The 25,650-nt window shown below is 36.9% G+C and overlaps 2 protein-coding genes across 6 annotated transcripts in view; one reads left to right on the top strand and one right to left on the bottom strand.

The window, feature by feature from the left end:
- LOC129928052 (uncharacterized) overlaps positions 1–2,426 on the top strand; it is a 235,825-nt gene extending 233,399 nt beyond the window's left edge. For all 5 annotated transcript variants that reach the window (XM_056040121.1, XM_056040118.1, XM_056040120.1 and 2 more), the window contains exon 4: positions 2,274–2,426. The gene's annotated coding sequence lies outside the window, so the exon portion shown is untranslated. The remainder of the gene's footprint in view (positions 1–2,273) is intronic.
- Positions 2,427–5,716: 3,290 nt separating this feature from the next.
- The window catches only part of LOC106080056 (putative methyltransferase DDB_G0268948), an 81,942-nt gene continuing 62,008 nt past the window's right edge, over positions 5,717–25,650 (bottom strand). The window contains exons 5-8 of the mRNA XM_056042652.1: positions 11,662–11,770; positions 10,972–11,066; positions 10,368–10,496; positions 5,717–8,359 (exon numbers count right to left, since the gene is read on the bottom strand). Of these exons, the coding sequence (XP_055898627.1) occupies positions 8,260–8,359; positions 10,368–10,496; positions 10,972–11,066; positions 11,662–11,770 (433 nt within the window). The 3' untranslated portion in view covers positions 5,717–8,259. The remainder of the gene's footprint in view (positions 8,360–10,367; positions 10,497–10,971; positions 11,067–11,661; positions 11,771–25,650) is intronic.

The following is a 25,650-nucleotide window of genomic DNA, read 5'->3' as shown; positions in this document are numbered from 1 at the left end:
ATGTGTGCACTAGGTAGTTGTTAATGAAATATTGTACAATAAATAATTATTATAGCTCAAATAGTAATTGCAGGTAATAGTAGATATATATTTTGTGCGAAACAATTGAGGTTATGAGGTATCTTAAGTTATTCTTGGTACTTTGTCTAGTTCGTAATGTAATACTTTACTGATCAATCATGTGATTATGTATTTTTAGTATCTCCACTTGCAATGTAAAAGTTTATTGCAACAAGTAATTCACAATTATGTGAGCCTTATTAGTCTGATAAATAGTGATCAATGTATCAATAGTATCAAAATAGTTCAATGTGCTCAAAGTATATATTATATACAATCAATCTTGTCACAATCTCAAATCAAAATATATCCCATAGTGTATCAAGTGTGTAGTGTAGTGTTGATAATAATAAAAATAGGTTGAAATAAGAAGTAAAATAAATATATATATTAATAAGTAATTAGACAAACATAAATACACTATAGATACTAAACAGTCTGCTTTAAAGAGACATTACAAGATAGTAGAAATAGTAGACAAAAGAATTACAATGAGAAATAACTACGACGCAAAAGAAAATTCAACAAATGTAAACAAGACAATATCAATACAAGAGTTTAACAATATGATAGATACTTGACGAAATACAAACTTGACTAATACAGCTATACGATCAAGTATTTACTTTATCTAAAGAGTCCCTACCAATACCTGGATGCTTACTTGAAAAAAAATATAAATGCTCAGACTCAATAGATAATTAAATGTAGTCCCTAAAGTCAAATGTATATATAAATACAAATGTAAACAATGAAAAAAAATTGTGGTGTAGTTCAAGAGAACTAATCAATACTGATAATACTAAGGGTAATTAAAGTTACTTCCCTTAAATATTCACTTGATGCTTGACTTGTACATAAAGTTCCGGTGATGCTCCACATAAATTATGTCCACAGTACAGTTCATAAGTAATCCACTTGCTAAATCCGCAGCACAACGGTACAGTTCATAAGTAATCCACTTGTTAAATCCACAGTTCATAAGTAATCCACTTGTTAAATCCACAGTACAATGTTACAGTTCATAAGTAATCCACTTGTTAAATCCGCAGTACAATGTTACAGTTCATAAGTAATCCACTTGTTAAATCCGCAGCACAACGGTACAGTTCATAAGTAATCCACTTGTTAAATCCACAGTAGAATAGTACAGTTCATAAGTAATCCACTTGTTAAATCCACAGTACAACGGTACAGTTCATAAGTAATTCACTTGCTAAATCCACAGCACAATGGTACAGTTCATAAGTAATCCAATAAATACTTCAGATGTTTGACAGGTAATCCATTTTCATACAGTTGCTGAAACAAATATAAATAACTAAAAATGACCATAGGTAGTGACGACACGAGAGGTCTAAAAGTAAGAGCGCTCTCTTATTAAATGTGCTGTTAGACAGCGACAATAGGAGTGTGTCATTAGAATTATGACGAGCACTCGATGTAGATGATTCTTGAATATGTCAGCTACTTCGACTGACCATATATCAGCTGTATTCAAACGATGACTTGAATGACTTGTAGTACTAGATTTTCACCCACACCGGTTGTAGTATCACGGTTGTCTAGTTTCACCCACACAGGCTGTAAGATCAGGGTTGTCTAGTTTCGTCCACGCAGGTTGTAAGATCAGGGTTGTCTAGTTTCGTCCACGCAGGTTGTCTCAGCATATCATGTTAAAGTGACTTTGAACAATGCTGTCATAAATGTCGTTTTCGGCCGCTTCTGACACCATAAATGTCACTGGGTTGTTTTATATGTTATGAATGTGGCTGTGGTTATCAATGTAGGCGTGGTGGTGACATTGGGTTCTTGTTACAAATCACTGAATAATGAAATGACGCTGGGTGTAGCAGACACAATAAGTTTAATATAACACCACATAGTGAATACACCATACAATTCGACCCAGGAATGGTCAGTATTAATCCAACAGTAATATGCGAATATCACAACTTAGTACTTATTCTATAACCAACTACTTTAAACATCTAACTCTACTGCTTATATCTTAAGTGACTCAATACAAGTGCTTGCTACAAGATCTCTATGTGGACTGCCTGCCTTTAACTCTCTGGTTCACCTAAGGTCAAAAGTGTTCACCTTAGTGCAACATGGGTTGTGAATAAGATTCACAATATGGAATTAACATACACAATACAGAATTAGGGTTTCTACTCTATGGCACCAACTTTGAGGTGGTGACAGTTAATTATTAACGTCGTCACATAATAGTATTATGCTTCTACATATTTGTTGTGCATTTTTACTACTAAAATATGACTATTTTTCTAAGTATTGGGCGTTCTATTTCTCACGCATTTTATTCTTTTTGCAAAAAATCATTGCTTTTTCGAATTATACATAGACATCGAGGTAGTGTTCTGTCCTTTGTTCTAGCTGCTTGGTTTGATCTGTGATTTTTTCTCCAGAGCTTTACAATTTCCTAAGTAGAGACTTTCTTGAATTTGCGATGGGAGCTCGATTTCCTTTTACTTGGGTTGGAATGGGTTGCCTGAGTCAGCCAGGAAAACCAGTGACTTGGCAGAATTTAAGTCATGGTTAATATGCATGACTAAATGCATGATGCGTAGGACGTAATCATCTTCTTTTTTGAAGTAACGTCTGTATTATATAAGATAAGTCAACCACCTCGTCCCATTAATAAAACAAATGGATTTGAAAAATGAATAAAAAATCAAGCAAGTATAACGGTAAAATGTACCAGACGTTGCGAGTCTCAATTCAGTGTAGATCTTTAAATGTGCTCAAATAATAAATTTTGAATTCCAACTTTTTCCTCGCTTGTATGTGAGGGCAGAATTGCACAGATTGTTTTACAATTTTATAAACAGTTCATGTATACTCCTTAAATGTGGGAAGCATGGTCGAGAGGCCAAGTGCGCTTGAACTTGGCTTGGCTTGGCTACCTAGAAGGGGGCTCGAGGCTCGACACCCGTCTCGGGCAGCACGGAAAACCAACTCCTACATACCAAAATCGCTCTGAGCATGCTATAAGCATGAAAGTAGCACTATATAAAAGCTAGAATAATAAAAAAAATGTTCTTGTAAGTTAGCCACTATTGTTCCTCTGTAAATAGCACTGCAGATTTAAAACTCTTTAGATTTTTTAATATCTAAAGGCAGCACGGAAAACCAACTCTTAGGACCAAAAGCGCTCTGAGCATGCTATAATCATGTAAAAGCTTTAATAAAAGCTATATAAAAGCTATATTAATAAAAAAAAATGTTCTTGTATGTTAGCCACAAGGATGTAAATATCACTGCAGATTTAAAACTCTTTCGATTTTTTAAAGCAATATTTTTTACATAACATGCTAGTATATATATGTTTATGGAATATATACTATGTATGTATATAATTTGTACCATGTGTATTTCCATTATATTCACGATAAGAGTCGTTTAAAGTACTCTTCTTTTTGTTCAATATGTGAATATTTCACGAATGTCTACTTTGATTAACGTTTTTAAAGAAATATTTGCAGTGCCGGTATGGATAAATAAAAGAAAAAAGAGAAAACTAATGCGTTTAGCTACGGTTACTTCACATAACAAAGTTTTTCATAGCTAAGTTATTCACTGCTTTCTAATGAAGCAAAAAGGTGTGTGAGCATCACTTAACTCCGCTAGATTAAAACTAATACAAATCATAGACATAAATACTTAACTTTTATACTGCTCATAAATGCTGTTTAATAAAGTACACAAAATTGCAAGTTTCGTTTCATAAAACTCTTTAATTGGCCAGTCGATACTTATTTATGTCTATAAAAAAATTCGCTATATTCACTGATAATTATTATAAAATTATGTTCCAAACCAGTGTTCTCAGAGTTTAACAGGTGGCGTCCCTTAAACGAAAAAAAAATCGTTGTCCCTCCTCCCCCCCCCCCCCCCCCGCCATCTAGCTGAGGGCTGTAATGAGCGCTGTAGATACCCACTGAAGGGTCAGAGAGAGTTTTAAAGAATATAATGAAAGGAAAAGAAACATGCTTCAATGGGCTTTTCTTCCCTTGAAAAAAAAATGCTTTTGTTGATATTTTAGACTTTCGCTAACAATAAATCTCTTAAAGTCTCAATACACCAAGTGTCATTGTGATTGCCCACTTAAGCTTATATCCATAGAAAGGGAAGACCTTCAATATTGGCCGGATTAAAGGCAAAGCACACATTTTATATTTCCTGTCATCACAAATACATACACTGATACAACACAGCTAAAAAAGACCATCAACTCCATCACACATTTGAACAGGTAAGTCTGGACGTCCTTCACTAACGTTAAGAAGCCTGGCTTCAAATCCGAGCTCTATAGGAAGCGAGTTTCATTCCTCTGATATGTGTAATAAAATAGCACCCATCGAAAATTTTGAAGAAAAAAGTGTGGTACAAATGGAATAAATGTGGAACATATGGAGTGATAGCCACAGTATTCCATCAATATTGATAACACTGATCATACATCCTTATTGTAGCCACCATGTAATCGATTCATGAAAACACATGTAGCCAATGTGTTTTACTCAGAAGAGCAGTATAGCATCTTGATTCGCGTAGTACAATCCAAGCGGCACTGTTCTATATTCCCTGCAGCTGAGCTCTGAATGCCACTGTAATATTCTTGGTCAATTCGTAGCTATAAATGTCCGGATTTAGCAGTGCCAGACTGGGTATCAAAAATCGACCAAATGCATTTCTATGCAATCCTGCTTCCTAATTACTTGCCATATGAGAGGCATCGTATTATACATAACCTATAAATCATTATGCTAAGTTTAATAATGCGATGAAAGCTGGGTTTTATAAATATACCGCATTTCTACTAGTAGGTAGTCCGCATGGTTAGTTATATCTTATCTTATCTTATCTTATATAATACTGACGTTACTTCAAAAAAGAAGATGATTACGTCCTACTGGTCATGCATTTAGTCATGCATATTAACCAATGACTTAAATATGCACAATTCACTTCATGATTTTTTAAAACTATTTGGTATTATTAAATGACACTTAACAAAAAGATTTTTTAACGTGAAAATCATGCTACCACATAAGCCAATATTAACATTACCATGTACTTGATATTCGCTTACAAGGCTGGTTAAGATCCCCTCATTAACGAACTATTCGACTGTGTCCAAACGGATTACTCGTAGGACGTCTTCATCTACAGCAGCGGTTCTCAACCTTTTAAACTCGGCGACCCCTTTTTACAATCCCCCACTCTGTCGAGACCCCCCCCCCCACACCATCACACATACATCAATAAAAGACTAGACAATAACATTTTGATGGTCTTAGGCGTCCCCCTGGTAAATCGTCAATCGACCCCCCCCAAAGGGGTTGCGACCCACAGGTTGAGAACCCCTGATCTACAGCCATCACCAGGAAGCTTTCTGCCTTATGTCATACTTCTTCTCAGCCTCTTCTTTACACATCTTCAATATGCAGTGACTTCACACCTTATGGAGAGATGCGGTTGTATTTATATTGCCCTCCCTTTAACGCTTGGACCTGCATGTTCTGTTTTACACATTCTCGGATCAAGTTGAAATTTTTGCATAATTATTCATATTGGATGACAATACAGGAATAAACCAAAAAAACAAAAAACAAAAACAAACAAACAATTAGTAGATTCTTTAGTACTTAGTTAATTTTATTTTATTTTAACAGAAAGGGAGCTAAACCCTGTATTTTTCAGTACAAGGAAGTAATTAGCGGTTCTTTCCCTTAGATAACCTTATTTTTTTTCTATAGGATTATAATTTGCTAATGGGACAAATATTTTTCTAAGTAGTCAGTTAAAATACTATAGCCTAGGAGAACTGCATGAAGTAAAATAAAACAAAACAAAAGAAAATATATAAAAAGAAATTATTATATTATTGTTTATATGTTTTCAAGTAATAACCTTACAATCATCATAATTAGTTCTATAATTTGCAATTATAAGGGTATGTATGTTATATAGTAATATATAATAATATTGGTTGAAACAAGCAAATCTATGTTCTAAATGAAGTCTTGATCTATTTCGATTCATATATCAGTAATTGATTCCTACAGTGGCATATCCTGCTATGTACACTGGGAGTGTACGTTACAAAAAATTAAAATTTGAAAAGACCATGCTATAAATGTTAAATCTATTAATTAATTATAATACTAGGATACTTTATGTTTCTAAATCAAGTAGTTTTATTTGAAAATATTTATATAAATGTGTTATTACTTACATTTTCCGGACAGGTTTCATTTTTTTCAATTTTTGACAATGTTGCAATAAAATAATAAAACACAATTGTAAAAGTGAAACAGCACGTGGCAAAACGTAGACAAACATGTTCTTAAACGAAAACAAAAGAAAAAAATAGAAAAAAAACTTTAATAGTTTTTTTTTACATAAGTTTTTGAAAAACGTACACTGCCAGTGTACAAAGTAAGATATGGGTTAGTCACAGTTATTATTAGAGTGAAATCAATAAGAGAAACATGATCTCGATACAACTAAAACAATTCAAAAGAAAATTAATTCGCATGTAGATTTTTATCCAATCTTCACAGAGGAATAAGTACGTTAAAGAAATATTTTTTTCCTTTTTTTTTTACAATCGCATTGACAATTTTCACAAGACTTTACCATTTTGGCAGTGGCGTCACTATGTGGCGTGAGGGGCAGACCGCATCGTGCTACACCCATCATAGAAGACACCAAAGGGATAGAATGTCAAAAAAAAGGAAACAAATAAAAAAAAAAAGGTTACAAAGACAGTGTGTATGGAATGTTGGGCACCTAGTTTATAGTATTAGTTATTTAGTGACGCACCATAGAAGACGTATATTGAACGGGACTAGTGACGTTTGGGATATTTTGGGTTAGAGACTGGAAAATCAGTTAGCGATAGAATTCTCTTAGGTAAAGACGTGTTTTATTTGACAGAGACTCTGACTGTGGCCTTTTCTTGGAATAAATATCTTATGAATTGTTCATCAGTGTTGACCATATCTCTTCACCATGTAAATAGATGGTTTGTTTATTCTGTATTGTCTATCAACTACATTGAATACACCCGAACAATAAAACTCAAACGCTTGCAGAGTAATTGATTGAATCAAAATATCAGAATGAAATTCTTTCAATGGGGAAATGACAGAGAAGAATGGAGAAAGAAGGTTGACAGATCCTGTGTGGTGCACTAATTGATCTAATTGTTTTGTAAAGGGTCAATCTCTTATTCAAAGGATCAGGAAAAAAAAACTTTTCCGTAAAAAAAATCATAAAAATCTCCCTCTTCCTTTAGTCAAGTGTTCCACATCAATGGCACGGCGCTGCAGTTCACGCGATAATATGAAAACCTACTTATTAATTATTGTTTAAAATTATGTTCCACTTATATGCATACTAAATAGATTTTTTCTCTTAAAAATAAAAAGTAAACATTTATTTGTAAATGTAGAAGTTAGTGCAATTGTTCACATTGTAGAACAGTGTGTACATCAAATTCCAAAAGCGAGACATTGCCAAGAACAATTCGTTCTATAACGGATTTTCCAGCGCTTGCATAAATGTGTTAAAGATATGATAAAATAATGTCTCCCATACTAAATAGGCTCCCGTCTTGATTAGCATTAAAAGTGAATAGTTATAAAAAATGGTGTATATTTATGAGAAAACTACTTGCATAGTTGATTTTAAAAATTAAAGTTTTCTTTTTCAGAAAAAAAAAAAAAGTAACCGTTGCATCAGAACTTTGAATGGTCTAAAATATTATGATGTCGGATTTTCACTATCTTTTCTAGTTTACAAGATCTAAAATGGAAGGACAGACGGACGGACGGACAGACAGACCACATAAAACTACTTTCATCTATTTTCCTTTCGGGGACTGCCAAAAAAGATTGCCGCCACATTTTCTATATGGTTAATAATCAACGAATTTGGGATAACTTTTTCTTTTTTAATTATGTATAAACAAGCAAAAAAAAAATAATACAGATAAACAAAGAAAAATCTAATAAATTCATAAACAAATCAATGACATATTTTACTGAGGAAGTTTAGGCCTACTTTTGCGAAGGGTTGAGGGTGGCTAATACTATTATTAATTATCTGATTTTTAAGGTTTATCATTATTGTTAGGTGGTTATGCTAAAGTTTACGAATTGGACTTCATTCCTGATTTCTACAAAGTATTAAAAAGATATTTCTGTTTATCTTTAATTTCACTTCCTTTGATGACTTATTACCAGAACCAAAAATAGTTTGTAGTCTGAAAAAATAAAAGAAAAATAAAGGAAAGAATGGTTTACATTTTAAAATGTCAAAAAAAATATTTTTATTTACAATTTAAATCTTTCCCATTGATAAGACAAACATATAATGTTTCAATATTTATACGGCACAATTTTCTTTTTTTTAACATTTCCTCTATTCAAGTAACAACTTCATGGAGAGTGGAACCTTGACCCGGATCTAAAAAAAACGGCCCTAACGATTTTTCTAGAAATTTAACAGTTGATGTATATCGCTCAGAAAAGATTTACTGGCTCGTTGGCCACACGGGGAAATCTTTAGTTTGAACTTTATATTTTTGCGAAGTAAAAAAAATAATTAAGTTTAAATTTGGCTAGAGAACTAGGTCTATATCTAGATCAAACGTCGGTTTTGAAATGTATGTTCGGGAATACCCAAATGTAAGGCATTATTGGCTTATGTAAAAGTTAAGTTCCACTTTCAAACATTGCGATCTTTAGGGCAGTTGGTACTTTACATCATCTGTTTATGTATCTCACGGTTAACGAGGCTGTCATGTGGCCAACACAACGACCAACCTCCTTTACTTTTTCTTAATTAATCTCAGGTATCCATTAGAGCTGGATGGACATAAAGACGCCTAAAGATCCCGAAATTAAAAATTCCGGCTTTCACCAGGATTCGACCCCGGGGCTCCTGGTTTGAATGCCAAGCGCTTTACCAGCCACCTACGACTTTAAGCACAATTGTGCACATTGTCTTTTGAGTCTAGATCTAAAGACCTATCATTGGAATATTATAAAGTGTAGTCGATCTGTGCTTTCATTTTACCAGGATTCTTACTTAAGGGAATGGGAATTGGTGGTGGTGGTGGGGGGGGTGTCTGGTAACGGGACGGGGTACAAAATGTACCATTATCTTCTTAGCTTATCTTATAAAATACTGACGTTGCATCAAAAAAAAAAAAAGAAAAAAAAGATGATTACGTCCTACACGTCAGGCATTGCTTTTTTAATCTAACATTCTTGAGCTATTAAGAGAACAACAAAAACTGTGTAAATTGTATAAATGGAAATTCTGTCTTTAGAAAAAAGTATTTTTTAAACGTTTTTCTTGTTTTAGTAAAGTCTCTAGCCTCGTCTCTTTCATTCATTGACTTCTAGATTTCTACATTCTATATATTTACTTCTTTTATCATCTTTGACATCATTCGTTGTCTTCACCTTAAATTATCTTTTTTCTTTATTTTGCTAATTTTTATTCCTGCTCTTTAGGATTCGATTCGTCAAATATTTCTGCAAATGTCGTTAATTCTGTCAGTGGCATAGCCACTTACGTTGGGCTCTAACTGTGGATAGTCAAGTTCGACTCAACATTGACTCCAATAAACTGTGAACCCGCTCAACACTGACCCAGGTCAACGTTAGACTCCAGTCAACATGACCCCTGTCACACTGACCCCCGGTCCACTCAAACCTCTTTAACGTTTTGTTTGAAAGAAAAAAGTTCTTATCAGTTTTGATAAACAACTTTCAATGTCTCTTCCGATTGAATTCTTCTCATTCAGTGTTATAGGGTACTTTTCACAAAATTAGTATTTATTGTTATTAGTTGTTATGTTAAGTAAAGTTCTTCTTTCAGAACTTGCGATCTACAGGGCAGGTGATGCTAAAGTCATCTTGTTTCTTTGGTCAACGGTTAACGAGGGTGTCATGTGGCCAGCACCACGACCAACCGCCTTTACTTTCCCCAACTTAAGTCAAGTACCCATTAGAGTTGAGTGGACTCAGTGGCGCCCTAAAAATCCTGATAGTCAAAATCCCAGTCTTTACCGAGATTTGAACCCAGGACCGTACCCACTTAGCGACCGCACCCACAGTTGTTATGTACTGTGATAAAAAAGTAAAGTCTAATGGTGATTGAAGTTGATTACAATTGTATCATAAGTCAAAGGTCACTTCTACACCTAATTGCAAAAGAATAAACTATCACAGTAACAAGTATAGATCTACGGTCACACTGACCTTGTCACAAAGTCTTGTAAAACATTACTTGTTGGGTTCACTTTACAATATTCAGACCAAAAATGAAAAGAGGCCATGTAGCATTTAAAGTGGTCAATGGTCATTTCATCCATCACTGGAATGTCCATCCTACACAGAAAAAAAATCGTCTATTGCATTGTATAACAAACAAAGAGATTGTTTTAAATTGTAATATGAAGGAAAAAAAAAATAATAGACTATATGTTGAGTAGAAACATCTTCAAATGGAATTCTTTCTTTTTTTTTTCATATGTGTGTCTGTATGCCTTGAATGTATGCTGTGTGGGAATATGCTGTATGTGACAGTCTGTATGCTGCGTGTTCATGCTGTGAATTAGCAGAATTTAAGTCATTGGTTAATATGCATGACTAAATGCATGACGCGTAGGACGTAATCATCTTCTTTTTTTTGAAGTAACGTCTGTATTATAGAAGATAAGATAAGATGTCTGTATTCTGTGTGAGAGTGTCTGTGTCTGTATGCTCTAGGTGTAGGCTATGTGTCTTAACGCTGTGCGTATATGTATATCCAGTGTGTGTATTTAACTGTGAGTGTGTTTTAAAATGAAACTGATCTATATACCTTTTAAGACAGTCAAAGTGAACATCAATTGTTTCATATTTGTTTGAGATAAGTAGAGTTCTTGAAGTGAGATAATCCTTCATAGTTACAAGAAACTATCGAATAAATAAATTGTAATTATTCAATATTTTTTTTTTTTTTTTTTTTTTTTATGAAAGTTATCTTAGATTTAGCAAAACTTAGGGCATTACTTTAAAAAAATCCTTCTAAGGGAATTAACTTCGTTAGGAGTAACCTTTTATTTTTAGTATATGAGGATTATAAATATAGTCTCCCTTGACTTAAAAAAATAATCTAACAAAAGAGAGAGTGAGAGAGAGAGAGAAATAGTGTGGAAAGAAAGAAAGTATTATAGATGGTAGAAGATTATGAGAAAAAAAAAAGAGAATGATCTGTACATGATTTTAGTAAGTTAAAGCCCTTGGCTGGATTTGTATGGAGCAACATTTAAATGCATTTAATAATATTAATGCTCCTAAAAGTAAGTCATATCTGCGAAATAAAAAAAAAATAATAAGGTAGCCTCCTTGTACATTTAATCTTACATTCCATTGCGTATAATATGCTTATTTTAATTTTTTTCTTTTAATGTAAAGGACACCCCTCAACTAGGCCACAGGTGAAATAATAGACATTGTGATCGACCACAAGACTTGCCAACATAAGAACACAGAAAGGAGTTATGATTACCTCTTTGTAAGCATTATTCGCCTCTTCATTGCACAGATCTTCACTATGAACCATGTAGGCTGCAAAAGTTCCTCCAGGTTTTAAAATGCGCTTGACTTCTTTAAAAAATCTGGTCATTTCAATGGAATCACTTACCAAAGAGTCATACAAAATTACCACACTATAACAAAATATCTACTCTTAAAATGTTATAAATGTTGGTATTTATTAAAAATTTTGTAACAATGGAATATCACAAAACCTTTATGCATAGTGGCTCACGAATAAGTAGCCCACCTCATTTATCCACGTATGGTCGTGGTGGCATAGTGGTAATGTGCCTGACTCGCGACTTATGAATTTCGGGTTCGAATCAGAGTGAATCTCAGTGAAGGACTTTGAATTTCGGAATTTCAAGGGCTTTCCTCCAATCCATTCAACTTTAACGAGTTCCTGACCTGATAAATTAAAAGGCTGTTGTTCAGGGTTGGCCACATGACACCCTCGTTAACTGTCGGCCATAGAAACAATTAACATTTATATCAGCTGCTCTTACTTCAATACAGGAGCCTCCGAATTGGATGACGCCGCAGGGTATTAGGGATTACTTTTCTCCTTGGGCCATCCTGTATATATCAACCTTCTCCTTGGGCCATCCTGTATATAATAACCTTCTCCTTGGGCCATTCTGTATATAACAATGTTTTCATTAAGCCACCCTGTATATAACAACCTTCTCCTTGGGCCATCCTGTATATAACAATGTTTTCATTAAGCCACCCTGTATATAACAACCTTCTCCTTGGGCCATCCTGTATATAACAATGTTTTCATTAAGCCACCCTGTATATAACAACCTTCTCCTTGGGTCATCCTGTATATAACAATGTTTTCATTAAGCCACCCTGTATATAACAACCTTCTCCTTGGGTCATCCTGTATATAACAAAGTTTTCATTAAGCCACCCTGTATATAACAACCTTCTCCTTGGGCCATCCTGTATATAACAATGTTTTTATTAAGCCACCCTGTATATAACAACCTTCTCCTTGGGCCATCCTGTATATAACAATGTTCTCATTAAGCCACCCTGTATTATTTGTTTTCTTTTAACATTGAAATAAATACCAGTCAATCTCAATTCTCAATCAATCAAAAACCTACTTATCAATGTTGAGCCAATGAAGGCTTGCTCCTGTGGTAACCAGGTCAACAGAATGAGACTATCATAGGCAAGTCTTCAGCTGCACTCCTATATGTGCTCAGGTTTGGTATATCTTTAGGCATGTGATCCAGTAGGTCCTGACTGATGTCTACGCCAACTACCTAGTAAATTACAGAAATCAAAGAAGAGTTGTTTTTTTTAATAAGTATTGAAAAATAAATAATTAGAAGGAAACACATTTTTTTTCAAATATTTTATAAATCCTGTTATGCTCCTTTCATCCTTTCTCTCAATCCCCCGTCTGTCTTTCACTTTCTCTTTCACTTTTGTTTACTTTCTTGTCTCGAGATCTTCTTCGTTCTCATTTTACATGTCGGAGTGTTCAGATCCGTAATCCTATACCTGAGATGAACCACGCAGTGGTTTCCAGATCAGGCAGTTCTCCGTTGTTTTTCTTCTAGTTCGGGGCCAGAGTCTTCTTGTGTCTCTCTCTCGTTGTCTACTTGTCTCTTTCTCTTTCGGTCTTTCTCTTCTCTCTTGACTTCGCTCTCTATGACTCTCATTTTCTCTCTTACGCTGTCTTTTTCTTTCTGTTGGTCTCTCTTCCCCTTATTTCTATGTCTCTCTCTTTCTCTCTTATATATATATAAAAGCATCGTATATCACTCAAACACAGCTACCATCCTTGAAAAACTTTTTCACAACACTCACGATTCTTAAAGAGAACCTGCACCCATTAAACCACTGTTACATCAGATCTGAACAAAGTGGTCGTCTCCTTTCTATTAGCACTAAAACAGAAAGATTTAAAAACTCATTTGCCCCACTTTCGGTCAGAGTGTTACAAGGTCGTCATCGAGAAGTACATAGAATTCATAAAATGGAAGATGATTACGTCCTACGCGTCATGCATTTAGTCATGCATATTAACCAATGACTTCGATTCTGCCAAGTCACTGGTTTTCCTGGCTAGCTCAGGCAACCCATTCCATTCTCTAATAGCGCTATTGAAGAAGGAGTATTTGTACAAATTTGTCCTAGCATATGTGATGAGGAATGTACCTTTATTTTTGTGTCTTTCAGAGTATTTTATTAAATTTTGTTTTTTGTATTTGAAGATTATGGTTCAGTGTTTTATGTATTATTGCTACTTTACTTTTGAGCCTTCTGTCCTGAAGGCTTTCTAAATTTAGTGATTTTACTAAAGGTTTTACTCTAGTCAAATGTGAATATTCGTTTGTTATGAATCTCACTGCTCTATTTTGTGTCTGTTCCAGTTTCTTAATGTTTTCTTGAGTTGAGGGGTCCCAAACGGAGGATGCATATTCTATTATTGGCCTAACCAAGGTTAAATAACATTTTAGTTTTATGTTCTTATTTGATTTATAGAAATTTCTTTTAATAAATAAACTTAATAGAATCCTAAATGCTGCTGGCAAAATCATTGGCAAAAAACAAACCCCATTCGGGCAGTTGTTTGAGACAAACATCTATAAAAAAGCTAACAAGATCCTCGAAATAAAGAATCACCCTTTGTGTCAGGATTTTGTGATTTTACCATCACAAAAGAGATACAAGACACCGATAGCAAAGACAAACAGACACAAACACTCTTTTGTTCCCCTGGCAATCAAATCATTAAATAAGAACAATCTGGTATAAACTTTGTCACATGTAAATTATGAGTGCGTCTGGTGTGAATGTACACTTTGGTTTCTTATAGTTATAATGTTTTTTGTTTGGTGTAATGCACTAATTGTAAGACAAATTTCCTTACGGATAATAAAGATTATTATTATTATTATTATTATTATTATTAAATCCTAATGCTTTGTTTGATTTTTGTGTAGTTTCATCAATATTTGGATTCCATGACAGTTTTTCATTTATTATAACACCTAGGTATTTTGCGTTTTTAGTCTGTGTTTCTGGTTTGCCATGAATAAGATAAGTGGAATTAATTTGTTTTAGTTTTTTTGTTACTCTTAACAACTGACATTTTTCTGGGTGGAAAGACATGCTCCAATTTGATTCCCATTTTTGTAATTCATCTAATTCTCTTTGTAAAATATCTGTGTCTTGTGTTGTTTTTATTGTTCTATATATTATGCAATCGTCTGCAAATAATCTGACTTTTGTTCCTGAAGTAATGCAATTTGGTAAATCATTTATGTAAATTAAAAATAGTAGTGGACCCAAGACTGTTCCTTGAGGTACACCTGAGTTTACTGTTATCGGTGTTGATTTAGAGCCATTTATTATTACAGTTTGTTCTCACCCTATCAGAAAATCTTTAATCCACTGATGCAGTGGACCATTAATGCAGAAATATTTTAATTTTTTAAGCAAACTATTATCTAAACCTTTGAAAAATCATCAATTAGTCCTATTAGTTGTGTTTCACGTGATCTATATTTCCTATAGCCATGTTGGTATGGTGTGAGGAATATAATGTTTGTCTAAGTGGTTTATGATGTTGCTACATATTATGTGTTCTAGGATTTTACATGTGATGCTGGTAAGTGATACTGGTCTGTAGTTTCCTGGGTCAGATTTTTCTCCTTTTTTAAATAGTGGGGTGTCATTAGCTTCTTTCCAGTCCTTTGGTACTCTGCCCTGGTTAAGTGAAGCCTGAAAGAGTATTTTGAACACTGGGGCTAGCTCATTGCTTAGTTCTTTGAGTAATCTAGCTGGAATACCATCAGGTCCAGATGCTTTATTTGGTTTGGTGTTGGCTAATAGTTTTTGAATTCCATTTTCTTGTACTACTATATCTTCTATGTTACTCTAGTCAAACGTGAATATTTGTTTGTTATAAATCTCACTGCTTTATTTTGTGTCTGTTTCAGTTTCTTAATGTTTTCTTTAATTGAAGGGTCCCAAACAGAGGATGCATATTCTATTAATGCCCTAACCAAGGTTAAATAACATTTTAGTTTTATGTTCTTAATTGATTTATAGAAATTTCTTTTAATAAGCACTAATACTTTAATTGATTTTTTTAAAATAGTTTAATCAATAAGAGGATTCCATGATAGTTTTTCATTTATTATAACACTTAGGTATTTTGCGTTTTTAGTCTGTTTTACTGCTTGACCATGAATAAGATAAGTGGAATTAATTTGTTTTAGTTTTTTTTTTGTTGCTCTTCTATTACGTACCTGTTGAAATAAAGGAAGAAGAGGTAATGTGGACTGTCCAGGACCGCAGCAAGCATCGACAGCTAGATGACGTCCATTGGTGGTCACCTCATCATGATAGGTCATTATGGCATCGAACAACGCCTGGGGATACTTGGGTCTGTAAGTAGCATACGCTTGAGCCAGTTCTTTCCCTTGATATAAGCTCTGCAAGTATTCTTCTGTTTCCTCCACATTCCCAGCCAGTAGACCTAAACATATTTACATTTAAGTTTTGTAATAAAATATTTTACCTTTTTCTATCAATTAATCTGTTGGACCTTGGGGCACCATGCGAGATTTGTCGACCGTCTTTCTCCATTCCTCTCTTTCTTTTGCGTTAGAAAGAGCCTCTTTCATTCTATTATGTTGTCTTGTGTCTTCCAATCACTTTCTCTGTCTGCCTCTTCGTCTTTTTCCTGGTACTATTCCCTGAAGGAAGGTCTTTGCGGGGCATGGGGACCTTGTAATATGGCCATAGATTTTTAACTTGCGTTTTTTTTTTACGAATAGTTAGCGGTTAACCTAATTAACATATGAAATGATATTTAATGTTGTGACATAATGGGGAAATAACTATTTTTGATTACTTATAAAGACAGGAGTGATTCCCCTTACGTAGTTTATATAAAGGCATGTAGACCGTGTTTAGTTGCCACTTGCTCCTGAGTTACCTCTTGACCACTGGACCTGTGTTGTAAATTGTATTTTTTCTGTTATTGGGGTAGTCGGGAGAAGTGTTTCCTGCTCTGGAGATCTTTGGGCTAAATATATCTTTAGTCATTATTGTATTTTATATAATGTATTAATTAGTAGATATAGCCTCAAATGATTTCCAGGCAATATGTTTAACCCTGATGTTCTGCATCCTGGGGTACTCCCAAATGTGGCATTTTTATAGCCTTGTCTCTGAGGGATTCAACCTGTATTGAATCATCAGATGGGCTTTACCGAACGGATGTCTGTAGGTGGGATTCTATGAAGCTTGTAGACTCATAGGTTTCCCTGAAGCTTATAGTACATCATGACCCTTTTGTGTTTTTAGGCTAAAAGTGGCTGTGTCGTCCTGAAGCCTGTAACCCCAGAGTGGCCAAACGTGGTCATGTGCCTTCTGGTAGCTTCAAGAATTGTCTTGTTATCTGAAAAGCTTAGTTGTCTACAATAAAATCAACAAAATGTAGACACAACTATATATTACAACTTAAATATCAATCTCATCACAACAGGCAAAAGTTGAGAATTTACAGTAAATAAACAATAATCAACAGTATAATATGTTTACTGCAAATCATAACATCAGTAGGGTTCTAGGGTTTAACACAGATAAAAAAATAATTACGAGCCCTTTGTGACCTAAAGAAGCAGTTATGTAACATTGATTGGGCCTTGCGATGGTTATATAAATTAAGACTGACCGGTCACTTCATCCCCAGTCGTTACAGCTTTGGTCACTTCATCCGTGGTCATTTAATCCCCAATTAAATGTTTTTTTTCTAAGTCATTGTATACTTGTGTCATCGTCTCTCTGCTTTTAAGCCTTCATTTCATCTAATATATAAATATGTTTATGTAGATTAATTTTTAATAGTTTGGCATGTTATTATAGTGTATATAGTGTTCCCCATCCTCTCTTCAGACTTGTTGAGAAATGAACGAATAGATGTAAATAGGTAGATCTATTGCAATGCAAGATTTGTATTTAGTTCTATTGTTTGTATTTAGATGAGATGTCAATATTCTCCTGAGCATATAGCATGATGTTGTAATGTACTAGTTTAGAGAGTAGGTTAGTTTTGTTAGATAAATATATTGTGTATAGTTTTAGCGACGGTAAAAGTAGTGACGTAGTAAGACAGACTAATGACGTAGTAGACTTAGTCGAACAAGAGACCAACATGGCGTTATGTTAGAAGTAGGTTGTGTTTTGAACAGTAGTTGAATAGTAATTAGATATAGCGACGTTTTAGGAAGACTGGACGGATTTCCCAGTGGTAAATAAAATATCATTTTATAGAACTGAATGTTGTTATCGACTATATTCAACTTATAATGTTCTGTGGCTAATGTTAAATAATAATTGATACATAGTCGAAGTCAGATTAGATTAGCCCACAACAATGTAATGATCAAAGGCCAAGGTGTGGGTCTAACGATTTTTTTTTTAATTTCAAGGTATGTGCATATTAGTGAGAAAAATATTCTCAACTTATTGGCCACATCGGGAAAATTCGAGGTCGACCGTTATATCGGTTTGAAAATGGCTCATTATCGAAATATTAATTTTGGCTAGAATGTTTTATGAATGAAATTTTCTATATGACGCCAATGGGAAAAAAAAACTTGACACCGCTTACGTCACTAGGCTCACAGCAGTACACTAAGACATTTCTTCGCAACAAGAAAAAGTTTTAATGATTCAATTGGCGTAATTAAACATTTGCGCACCATCTTATTGTACATTGATCCATTATGAAACTATGGAAGAAAAATAATGAAATTAAATATCTTTATGTATGATTAGTTATTGTGTTTTAAAGGCTTTATAAATTGTTTACACTTTAATTGAGTACACCCGTAGGTAGCTTTTACTTTGTTATTATTTTGCTGGTGAATTATTGCAATGTGTTTAAGCTTCGAAGTCTACTGTCCCACACCAAAACATAGGAAATAGTCATAACACAGCTTATCTATGCCTTACTTGCACAACCAGGGCCGGCCCTAACATTTGCGGGGCCCTATGTGAAATGGATTGCGCGCGGACCAGTAAGGGTAGGGATAAGGAATAATAAGTGAAAATAAAGATTTTGTATTAGAAAATAAATGTTTATTAAAATTAATGAAAGCTGACAATGCCGTTTTTTTTTTATATCACGTGTAGGACTTGCGTTTACCATATTGATTGACACCCCAAAATGACAATTTTGTCTTTTTAAGGACATTTTTATGAGTTTCAGGAGATTTCAAAAGAAGGAGACCACTGGAACCCTATTATAAATTATAATGGTTTAATTTAATAATTTACACCTAGACTTAGCGCGGGGCAGCATAGGCCCAAGGCTGGCCCTGATGATATCCATCTCACGGTCAACGAATTTTCATCACGCTTTTGGTTAACCTATAAACCTCGGTAAAACAGAAGTCATGTTCCAGAAGTTACCTAATAAAACCTAATCTAGCCCAAAGATCACCGCGCATAGACATCCCTTAAAGTGGTAGATTACTTCACATTATAGTATCAAATGACGCATTGCTTTAGAGAGAGGTTGATATGTGATCAGGGATAGTCGTGCTTTTGGACGCCTCCAAGCGAGTGTGTGGCTCCGCCTATTTACAAAAATCAGTGTCAACCAGTGATTCTCTCAACCCCTCTATGTGGATCTGAGATATGAGTACTTTATAGAAAGCAACTAAGACTTCTTGAACGACTTCAATAAAAACCGCAATACAAACTACGATATTCTTGCAAAATGGTATGAACTTCTTATATTCCGACAGTCACGCTTTGCATGGCACTTATTCGGTATGGGGACGAACATATTTTTGGCAATCTTTTTTTTCAGTAACAGATATGTCTCACAATAACGCTTCTTTAGAATACTAACGCAATGTTTTTAATTCTCTTAGGAAAAAATTCGCGATTTTACTTTGTTACTAGGTGCACGTTTTACACTAAAACGTAGAGATTTTGCATCACTTGATGATTCTTACTAAAGCCATAATAATAAGGCTTGTCTTTGAGTCCGAAGATTGGCGAGGAATGCAGTATTTCCCGTGGCTGCGCAGCCCCAGCTGTGACCTACATATTTTGCCACATCCAGGGCAAGCATAACCATTGTCCGCAGGTGGTCAAATTAGATTTTCTTTTTGCCGTCCGCGTTTGTCCTCGGCAGCAGATTTCAAATTGGTCTCAAATGTGTATCCGGCGGCCTTCGTGAGTGACCTCCAGCTGTCTCGTTCGGAGGCCGCATACAACCAGGTGCTTTTTTCTATGTCAGCCAAGGAAAGTTGGCGCCTGAGCTGGTCTTTGAAGCGTTTCCGTGAGGCGCCTCTGTTACGTCGACCACCTTTTAGCTCACCAAAAAAAGACTGCCTTTTGGCATACGTTCGTCTCCCATACGGGATACGTGCCCTGCACAGCGTAGCTGTCGGACCACAAGAAGTCCCTCTATACTGTCCATACCGGAGTTCGCAAGGACATCGCTGTTTGTAGTGCGGTCCTGTCACCGTATGTCCATAATAGTGCGCAAACATCTTTGGTGAAAGCACTCAAGAAGTCTTAGTTGTTTTCTGTAAAGTGAGCATTTCTCAGAGCCATAATGAATATATTAATTGCAATATTAAATGTTAGAAAGTGACCATTTTAGAAGTTACACTGCAAAGACTTTCTTCCATGCCTATAATAGCCCAATAGTTTTACGAGAAAGAAGCAATGTAAAACGTTAAGACGTGAGCTGTGGTTTTCTATAGGCCTACTGTTGGGGGGACTTTCTATTCTAATCGCCATGTACAATTACATTGAGAACTGACAGAACGAAAAAGCAACTCTTCAGATTGATAGTCTTTACCCTATCGTTCATATTTGTAATTACAACAATATTCCCAAAATGACTTCGGGTATATATCCTTCCTTAACAAATTATACATCCAAGCGAGGCTCGGTCACCTGATATTTTAAATATAACATTGTATAAAATTATAACACTTACTTTGCCAGCTAGAATTATACTCTGAAGTTGAAGATGCTGCTCCCATTTTCCCGGTACAATGATTCGGACCAGAGTATGTTTAAGTCGTCAAATGTTTAAGCTTTAGATTGTGAAACTCAAGAACGACAATTTTCATGTCCTTGTTATGAAGTAATACAGTGTTTCTCAAACACTTATTGGAGGTGTCCCCTTATTTAAAAAAAAAATCATTCTCGTCCCCATTTGCAGCTTGGGATTGGATTTGGATTTTTGGATTTGAGGCACATCGGCACAATTTAGGCCATGTCGTGCCTGCAGTCCCTTAAGAGCTACTCTCTCTCTAAACAACAAGGGCCAGATTCTATACAGTTATATAATTAAAATCAAGGTCTATTCACAGTTAAAATAGTAAAGGTAGTAAAAATTTAAATATTTGGTAAAAATCTAATGTAAATAGTGCATGTTCACAAATTCAGAAATCAGATCTTCGTAGATAGCCCCACTTCCCGAATAAAGCCCAGTACCTTCCCAGGGTCGACATTATTAAATAGTGTTTTTAGATTAGTGGCTCTAAAATATTTCGCCCTGACATCCTGGTATCTGGGGCAATCAACGAGGATATGTTCCACGGTGAGGCGAGAGTCACAGTACTCGCAAAGTGGGGGCTCCTCTCTCTTCAGTACAAAAGAGTGCGTGATGTAGGTGTGGCCAATCCTAAGTCTGGACATGGTTGTGCTACCACGCCTTGTCAGACCCTTAGATGTGGGCCGCCACCTGACATCCGCCACAATCTGCCTGAGTTTACTGTGAGTCTCAGCCTCCCATCGGTTCTGCCACTCTCGATAGGTGGCAGAGGCAATACTTTGTCTCAGGTCCGAGTAGGGAATTTGGGTTCCTGACACCGCATGATTTAGGGCTCTCTTTGCTTCTCTGTCTGCGGCTTCGTTTCCCTCAATGCCAACATGGGAGGGGACCCAGATGAAGGTGACATCCCTACGGTCGGCTGTTATTAGGTCCAACAGCTTCAGGCTCTTGTGTACCAATGGGATGTCAGTCTTCATCCGCCCCAAAGCTTGCAATGCAGATTTGGAGTCGGAGCAGATTATAAATTTACTCCTTTCTGATGCTTTTACGGCCATAAGTGCAAGCAATATTGCGTGCAATTCGGCCGTAAAGATGGAGCAGCCATCGGGGAGTCTACGGGAGATTGTTTTGTTCCGAAAGGAGCAGGCACACGCGACCTTTCCCTCCATTTTGGATCCGTCTGTGTAGATGGTGCCACAATCTCCGTAGCTCTCCTGCAGTTCCCTAAAGTGGACTTGTAGTATGCTTGGGTCTGTATTTTCTTTTTTGAAATTAAGGAGGGATAAATTTAATTTGGGTTTATTCATTAGCCAAGAAGGATTCTGAGGGGTTTCTATTTTAGAGATTTGGTCAATGGGTGGGGTTAAATTTTGGATGGGTTCTCTCATTCGAAGGCCCAACGGCTGTATGACGTTAGGCCTTCGATTGTATAATTCTACCTCTGTGGGGTTAAATATGGAGTCAAAAGCAGGGTTCGTGGGGTTGGATTTTAGCTTGACTATATACTGCATTGCAAGCTTTTTCATTCTTATATCCATGGGGAGTTCTCCAGCCTCCACATGGAGACTTGGGATAGGTGATGTACGAAACGCGCCGAGACAGAGACGCAGGGCAGCATTTTGTATTGGTTCCAGTATTTTTAGGTACGACTTCCTTGCTGCTCCATATATTATGGATCCGTAGTCTAGCTTGGATCGAATTAGACTCCGGTAGAGCAGCAGCAAGGTATCTCTGTCAGCTCCCCAGTCCGTATGGCTGAGTACTTTTAGTATGTTTAATGACTTTTGGCATTTCTTCTTAAGTTCCTTAATGTGGGGGAGAAAATTAAATTTGGAATCTAAGGTGAGGCCTAAACATTTTGTAGTTTTCACGACAGGGATCTTCTTTTTGTGTATAAATAGTTCAGGGTCTGGGTGGAGTCCCCTTAGATTACAAAAATGCATACTAACTGTTTTGGAGTCTGAGAATTTGAAACCATTATAGTTTGCCCAACCCTGAATTTTGTTTAAACATAACTGTAATTTCCTTTCTAAGGTGTTCATGTTTTTCCCATAAGTAAGAATGACAAAGTCATCAACATACAAAGAGCACTCTATGCCAGGGGACAGCGCATTTATGATGCTATTTATTTTAATGTTGAACAGGGTGACTGACAGAATGCTGCCCTGGGGTACACCCATTTCCTGGTCATGAGTGTCAGAAGCGGAGTTGCCCACTCGAACCTGAAATTTTCGATCTTTCAGGAATTCCTCCACAAAACGGGGGAGGTGTCCCTTAAGCCCCATAAGCGCCAGGTCACGTAGAATGCCATGTTTCCAGGTTGTGTCATAGGCCTTTTCTATATCGAAGAATACAGCTACTAGATGTTCTCTTCTGAGTAATGCATTTCTAATATAAGCTTCCAGCCTTACCAGGTGGTCAGTTGTTGTCCGCCCCTGCCGGAATCTGCACTGGTAGTTTGAGATCACTTTATTCCTTTCCAGGTACCAGACCAGCCTACTGTTAATCATTCTTTCCATGGTTTTGCAGATGCAGCTTGTTAGTGCTATTGGTCGATAGTTAGCTGGGTCAGAGCCGTCTCTTCCCGGTTTAGGTATCGGTATAACTGTGGCTTTCCTCCAGCTGTTTGGGAAAGCGCCTGTTTGCCACACACAGTTATAGACCCCTAGCAGGACTGACAATGAGGGTTCGGAAAGGTGCTTGAGGAACTGGTAATGGATTTCGTCTTCTCCAGGCGCTGTGTCATGTGACTTGTCCAGCGATTCCCTCAGTTCCTCAAGCGAGAACGGTTTGTTGTAGTCTTCATTGTTCTCTGACCTGAAATCAATGGGGTGTCTTTCCTCCCTGGTTTTGACTTTTTGGAACTCTGGCGTGTAGTGTGCAGTGGATGATTTTTCTGCTATTGAGGATGCAAGGCAGTCAGCTATTTCTCTGGGGGACGTGACAGTTCGTCCTTGGTTTTTCAAATGCCCTATTGCATTTGATTCTTTCCCTTTGATTCGCCTTACTGCCTTCCAAACCGCTCTAGCAGAAGTTTTGGCATCCAGACTGCCGACAAAACTTCTCCAGGAATTCCTTTTGGCTGACCGTATGGTTTGTCTAGCCTTTGCTCTAGCTATCCTGAATAGCTTTAGGTTTTCCTGGGAAGGATTCTTTATAAATGCAGCCAGTCGTTTTTTCCTATCACCAATAGCACTTTTGCAAGCTGTATCAAACCATGGTTTGCTAGGCCGTTTTGGATTTGCAGAGGTTAGGGGTACAACTTTCCTGGCTATACTTAGTAGCTTGCTAGCAAAGGTATCAGCTGGGTTCTGTTCATGGAGGATATTTTCTGTGATATCCTCAGAGCATCTTTTTTGGAATTGTTCCCAATCGGCCTTATTCAGTTTCCACCGCTGAGGTCGTCCCAAATGAAGGGAGATTGTTAGTAATGATGATTGGGAAGTGATCACTTCCCCGTAGATCATTGCTAACTGACCATTTAAAATCGTCCAGAAGTCCGGGGACGCATACGGTGAGGTCAATGCATGTGAATGATCCAGTTGCTGGGTGCAAGTAGGTCGGTGATGCATCATTAAGTATGCATAAATCATGTTGGAGGAAGATATCCTCCAGCATACGACCTCTTGTGTCGGTATTGTTGGATCCCCACATGGTGTTATGGGCATTGAAATCCCCAAGGATTAAATAAGGCCGGGGAAGTTGTTTCAATAGGTCCTCCATGTCTGTTCGGTTTAATGGAGCGCCTGGTGGTAGATACAGGCTGCAGCAAGTGATAACCTTGTGAAGGGTTATCCTAGCTGCTACGGCCTGTAGTGTGGTCTGTAGTTCTACCCTCTCATGGGGGATGCTATCCTTCACAAGGATACAGACTCCACCTGATGCTCTCTCTGCATCCTCAACATTCTTGGTGTAAGCACGGTAGCTTCGGAAGCTGATGCAATCTTTCAGAAATGTTTCCTGTAAGCAGACAGCTACAGGAGTCTCAGAGTCCATCAGTAGCTGCATTTCCTCGTAATTGGCCTTGAGGCCTCTACAATTCCACTGTACAATTCTGGAATCCATGGCTTATTCTAAATGACCTACTTGGAGCTATTTGGCCTTGGGAGGCCCCCGGAGGGGTTTCCCTTTATTCCAGTGACCTTGGTATTTTTATTCTTGGGTTTGGATGGAGAGGAGGACAACCCCCTTTTGGGGGAAGTCTTTCTCTCTGGAGAGGGGAGATCCCTCTGGTTAGAGCGGAGGTTATTTCCTCCTCTCTCACCTCGGGCATCCTCTCCGCTTTGATTTCTCCCCTTAGGGAGTTGGTCAACCTCTAACTCGGTAGAGGTTGGGGTGTCTGGCTGGGTTCTCTGAGGAGAACCTGTGTCAGACATGATGTCTCCGGGTTCTCCCGGAGTATTGGTTTTGACATGCTGCTCAGTCTCCATGCTCTCATCAGCGAGCACAGAGAACCTGTTCTTTAGCATGACAACAGGGCTTTCTTGTTTCTTCAGAGGTGTGTTCTTTGGCGGTGTTTTCTTCTGAGTTGGGGGAGGAGGAGGAGGGGGTGGTGGGGTCAATGTGTCCGTCTGTGTGGCTATGGATCTTCCTTTCTTAGCAACAGCCTGGGCGTAGGTCTTTGTCAAGCCGAATTGGCCCTTGGGTAGGGCCAGTACAGCCGATTTCGCCTGGCTAAAGGTACATCCGTTTCTTGCCTTGTACTCCTGCACGGCAACCTCCTGTTTCCACACAGGGCAGTCCTTGGAGTAGGCTGAGTGGCCAGCTTGACAGTTTGGGTATTTGAACTGGGCTGTGCAGCCCTTGTCCTCATGACCCTCTCCAGCACATCTGGCACACACAGTGTTCCTCTTGCAGACTGCCGCGCCGTGTCCATAACCCTGGCACTTGAAGCAC

The sequence above is a fragment of the Biomphalaria glabrata genome, chromosome 9 (genome assembly GCF_947242115.1).
Source record: "Biomphalaria glabrata chromosome 9, xgBioGlab47.1, whole genome shotgun sequence".
NCBI lineage: Eukaryota > Metazoa > Mollusca > Gastropoda > Planorbidae > Biomphalaria > Biomphalaria glabrata.
Note: the sequence above shows the minus strand (reverse complement) of the source record. Positions and strands in the feature narration are given on the sequence as shown.